Source organism: Centroberyx affinis, unplaced genomic scaffold (genome assembly GCF_046629955.1).
Source record: "Centroberyx affinis isolate AG114_WGS23_722 - 3 ecotype Tasmania unplaced genomic scaffold, CSIRO-AGI_Caff_v1 ptg003336l_1, whole genome shotgun sequence".
NCBI classification, from domain to species: domain Eukaryota; kingdom Metazoa; phylum Chordata; class Actinopteri; order Beryciformes; family Berycidae; genus Centroberyx; species Centroberyx affinis.
In genome coordinates, this window is record NW_027281334.1 from 62,582 (window position 1) to 66,751 (window position 4,170).

At 39.0% G+C, this 4,170-nt stretch overlaps 1 protein-coding gene across 1 annotated transcript; it reads right to left on the reverse strand.

The window, feature by feature from the left end:
• Window positions 1-2,533: 2,533 nt before the first annotated feature.
• Window positions 2,534-3,511, reverse strand: LOC139660555 (trace amine-associated receptor 1-like). The gene is made up of 2 exons (XM_071538728.1): window positions 2,977-3,511; window positions 2,534-2,943 (listed from the first exon to the last, which is right to left on the reverse strand). The coding sequence occupies exons 1-2, from the start codon at window positions 3,509-3,511 to the stop codon at window positions 2,534-2,536; spliced, it is 945 nt and encodes a 314-aa protein (XP_071394829.1).
• Window positions 3,512-4,170: the final 659 nt, after the last annotated feature.

The window sequence follows — 4,170 nt, forward strand, 5'->3', positions numbered from 1 at the left end:
CAGAGATAAGCATTGGTAAAGTGGAAGTATGAGAGATGCATTTAAAAAAAATAGGTGAAATTAATATATAATCTATTCTAGAGAATGAGTGATGGCGTGAAGAGTAAAAGGTGTAATCCTTGGTGGTTGGATTTTGTAGATGCCAGACATCAACAATATTAAATTCTTGTAAGAATGAGTTAAAGTAAGCGAGCAGAGATGTCAGGGTTAGATGAGTCAATGGAAGGGTCAGATAGGTTAAAGTCACCCCCTACGATGTGCACAGAGTCAGCAAAATCCAACAATTTCAACTTCGCACCATCAAGGAATGCAGGATTAAACACATTAGGTGCATAGACTGAGGACACACAGAACTTTGTCCCATTAAGGATTAAGGTTGCATAGCAAAACCTTCCCTCAACATCTCCACCTGAGGTTCCAATTTTAACATTAAGCTTTCTTTTTACCACAATTAATACACCCTTTGATTTATTCAGGGCACAGGAGTATGATATGACTTTATACATTTTGTTATGGAATCTACTGATATTTACCTGTTTCAAATATGTCTCTTGCAAAAAGGCCAGATCCACATGCTTGAATTTTGAAAATTCAAGACATTTCAATCTTTTTACTGGCGAGTTCAAACCTCATACGTTCAGAGTCTTGAAATTAAAGTTGACCATATAATGGAGATGTAGAAAGTTGGTGATATTTCATAGAGATCGTAGACCATGTTTGGATACAGCATACACAACAAACAAAATAAAGTACAGACAAAACAAAGTAAAATAAAAATATGAAATAAGAAAAAGTAAAAAGTGAAGGAAGTGAACAAAAGTATGCAGGCTATGCTATGTACCATTGAGTAGCTGACTAGCTGAAGAGAAAAAACAATAAAGAACCGGTATGCCAGGGGACAGCACTGAGAAGCCCCTGTATGGGCACCGGTCGGTGAGAGCATATAGAGCTCCTTGGGATACTGGCACAGCAAGGGGAGCGCTCTGCAAGCTGTAAACAAAATAAATTGTTTGATATCATAAAAGTGATTTCCACCCCCTAACTGGTACCCTTGTACACAATAATATTCAGTTCATAAGCAAGTCTCACCATGGTGCATTCATTTAGACCAGTAATAAGGACTACTATGTCAGAGTCATGTGGTTATCTGAAATTAATCAACCCTCCAGCCAATCAGAATCAATTCATCCAGCACATGTATAATAAATATTAATGAATAATATTTTGAGAGCTGACTTTTTTGTCATGTCATATTTCCTCTAGCAGAAGGAAGTTGAGTCAGTTTTGAGGGAAGTGGCACAACATTTTTTAAAGGTAATGTTAATGTTGTCAATTCTATCAGTATCTTAGCAAGGACAACAAGAGATTGAGGAAGTCAACAACCAAAAGAATTTAAGTCAACAACCAAACCCAGATCTAGACAGGACAGTTTGCAGCTGTTGGTGCCAAGTTATAATAATTATTTCAAACAATTCCATTCTATTATAATACAGAGGTATATTATACGATCATTAAGTTAAGTTAACTGCATAGTGATGTGTACATTACAGGATTCTTCAGTGCAAAGCATCAAGTAACTTGGCTTGTAATGCAGTAGAGTGCCCCAAATGCTGCCCAATTTGATCTGTAGGGTAAAATACATGGAATGTCCGTCTCAGGTTCAGCCCCACATTACTTGGGCTCAGCCCCAAATGTATTCAAACCTTGGTGACACCCTGGCTCCCACCTGGCTCCCACACTGAGCCCCACTCTCTGCTGTTAATTTACATACATCCAGGAGTTAAAGTGGGCCGGAACGATCCAGAACGGCGTTCCGGCACCTTCGATTAATAAGTAAATAAATCTGATTGGCAGTTTCATACATAATAATGTCAAGCGAGTTCACAGGGCTGCCTACTCTCACGCACTGTCCGTGAGACTCACGCAATTGACATATCACATGCTGTCATGCCTCAAGTCCATTTTCTCACACAGTGAAAAACAAATTCATAACTGATAACGTAAAAAAGGACACTGACAGCAGGACAGACGAGACAGAGCAGCACCGTGCAGCAGCGAGTTATTCAGACCATCGGTGGAAAGTGAGAAATGTATTTTATTGTAATGTATTCCCATGCATGCTGCTCAGAGTAATCTCAGTCAGCAGCTCCTCTGCGTCTTTCCCTCTCCTCTTGCACTGTGCGCACGCAGGCAGGAGTGAGAGTGAGTTGCTATGGTTACGGGGATGCTCTGTGTCTGTCGCTCTGAAACTTTCTCATGATTCCCAATAATAGGTTTTTTAGGTTAGTGTGCCTATGCAAAATCATGAATGTAAGTACCTCAATGCTGAAATCTAGTAATATAACATAATTTTACATTTTTGGTTAACATTATACAGGGTTGCTGTTTTTTGACTTAATCCAAGAGGTCAGGTGGTGTAGAAATGCAGGGAAATTGTTTTAAATGACAATTTTTTTCTAAGCTTCATTTTTTCTGCCATACATTCATAAGTTAATTTCTCTGAGGCACCTACCATACTACATTTTTTAAAGATTTATTCTGTAAACAGTTTTATGTCTGAAATGTCAGAATTAAAGATTTTACCTGAAATGATCACTCGAAATGCCTTTCTGAACCAACTGTAAAAGAATGCGTACACCAAAGGATTCACAGTAGAATTCAAATAGCCGACCCACACCAGTGCTCCGATTAATGCCGATGGAGTCGAGTAACCGATGAAGGGATTAATGACATTACACACAAAAAAAGGAGTCCAAAAAGAAAGAAATGCCCCCATGATGATAGCGAGTGTTTTGGTGGCTTTAGTTTGGGACGGATCAGATGTTCTCGTGTTGTGGATGCTGCGCACTTGTCTCTGTGCCACCAGGAAAATCTTCAGGTAAATACCGAGCATGACAACTCCGGGAATGTAAAAGGAGAGAAGCGATGAGACTGCAGTTGATACTGCACTCTGAAACAAAACACATCCTCCTTCACATGCAACATGAGTATAGTAGAACTCCTCAACTCCCAAAATATTGAGCTCGAGGAAGATCATTCCAAAGCCCGCTACAGCCGAAACACTCCAACAGACCAGAATCATGATCAACACAGCATTAACAGTTATTTTACTTCTATACAGCAGAGGCTGGCAAACAGCATAATATCGATCAATTGATATGAAAGACAGATTTAGAATTGAGGCTGTGCACAACAAGACATCAGCACTACTGCAAACTTTACAGAACACATCTCCAAAATACCAGCAGGTCTCCACAGATAGGGTCATATTGGGGAACATGACCAGCAGCCCCAGCAGCAGGTCGGAGACGGCCAGGGAGAGGATGAGGTAGTTGGTGGGAGTGTGGAGCTGCTTGAACTGAGCGACCGACATGACGACCAGAACGTTCCCACACACCGTCAAGACGACCATGACACCCAGCAGCAGGTAGAGAGAGACGCGGACAGACAGAGGATAGATGGTCCTCAGACAGGAAGTGTTCCTGGACTCAAAACAGAGCGCTGGCTCCATCTGTCTGGATAAACTTTATTTATAAAGCACTTTTCAAAACCAAAGTTACAAAGTGCTTCACAACAAGGACCAAGTGCAAGGAAGAAAACATTAAAATTAAACTTAAAGTACTGATAAAATAAGCATAGCAAAGAGATAAAAAGACAAACAAATGACAATAAATTAAATAAAGGACAAATGTAACACAAAATCAGATGAAAAAATGCAATAATTAACAAGGCAAACTTGGCTAAAATCAGACCAGGATTAAAGGTAAGCTTTCCGATAAAAGTCTGTTTTTAGGAGTGATTTAAAAGATGATTCACACCTGTTCCACAAGGCAATGAACCATACTCATATACAGTAAGGAACTTATAGGTGAAGAATTCTTCATTTAATAAAATATTTCTCATAATAAAACTTTATTGTATTTTTGTATTTTCTTTATTCTGTATTGGCATGCCAATCATCTGAGTGTCTTCCTAGTTGTGAAAAAGGTTCATAAAATTTTCACCTGTAACTTATGTATCTTATATTTGGTTCACCAGGGAAACAAACATGTTGTCTAACAATTCTCTTTTTTTCCTATTTGAACAGAGATGTCATTAAATCATACTGTTCACAATATGTGGAGAAAAAGCAGATATAACACATATTGGGTTAATGACATGAAGCTCATA

What these genes read in the sequence shown, in the direction of transcription:
- LOC139660555 (XM_071538728.1), bottom strand. Translation starts at nt 3,511, where the DNA reads ATGGAGCCAGCGCTCTGTTTTGAGTCCAGGAACACTTCCTGTCTGAGG. An exon ending in CTACTATACTCATGTTGCAT is followed by an intron (nt 2,944 to 2,976) that starts GTGAAGGAGGAT and finishes TTCAGAGTGCAG; the next exon opens with TATCAACTGCAGTCTCATCG.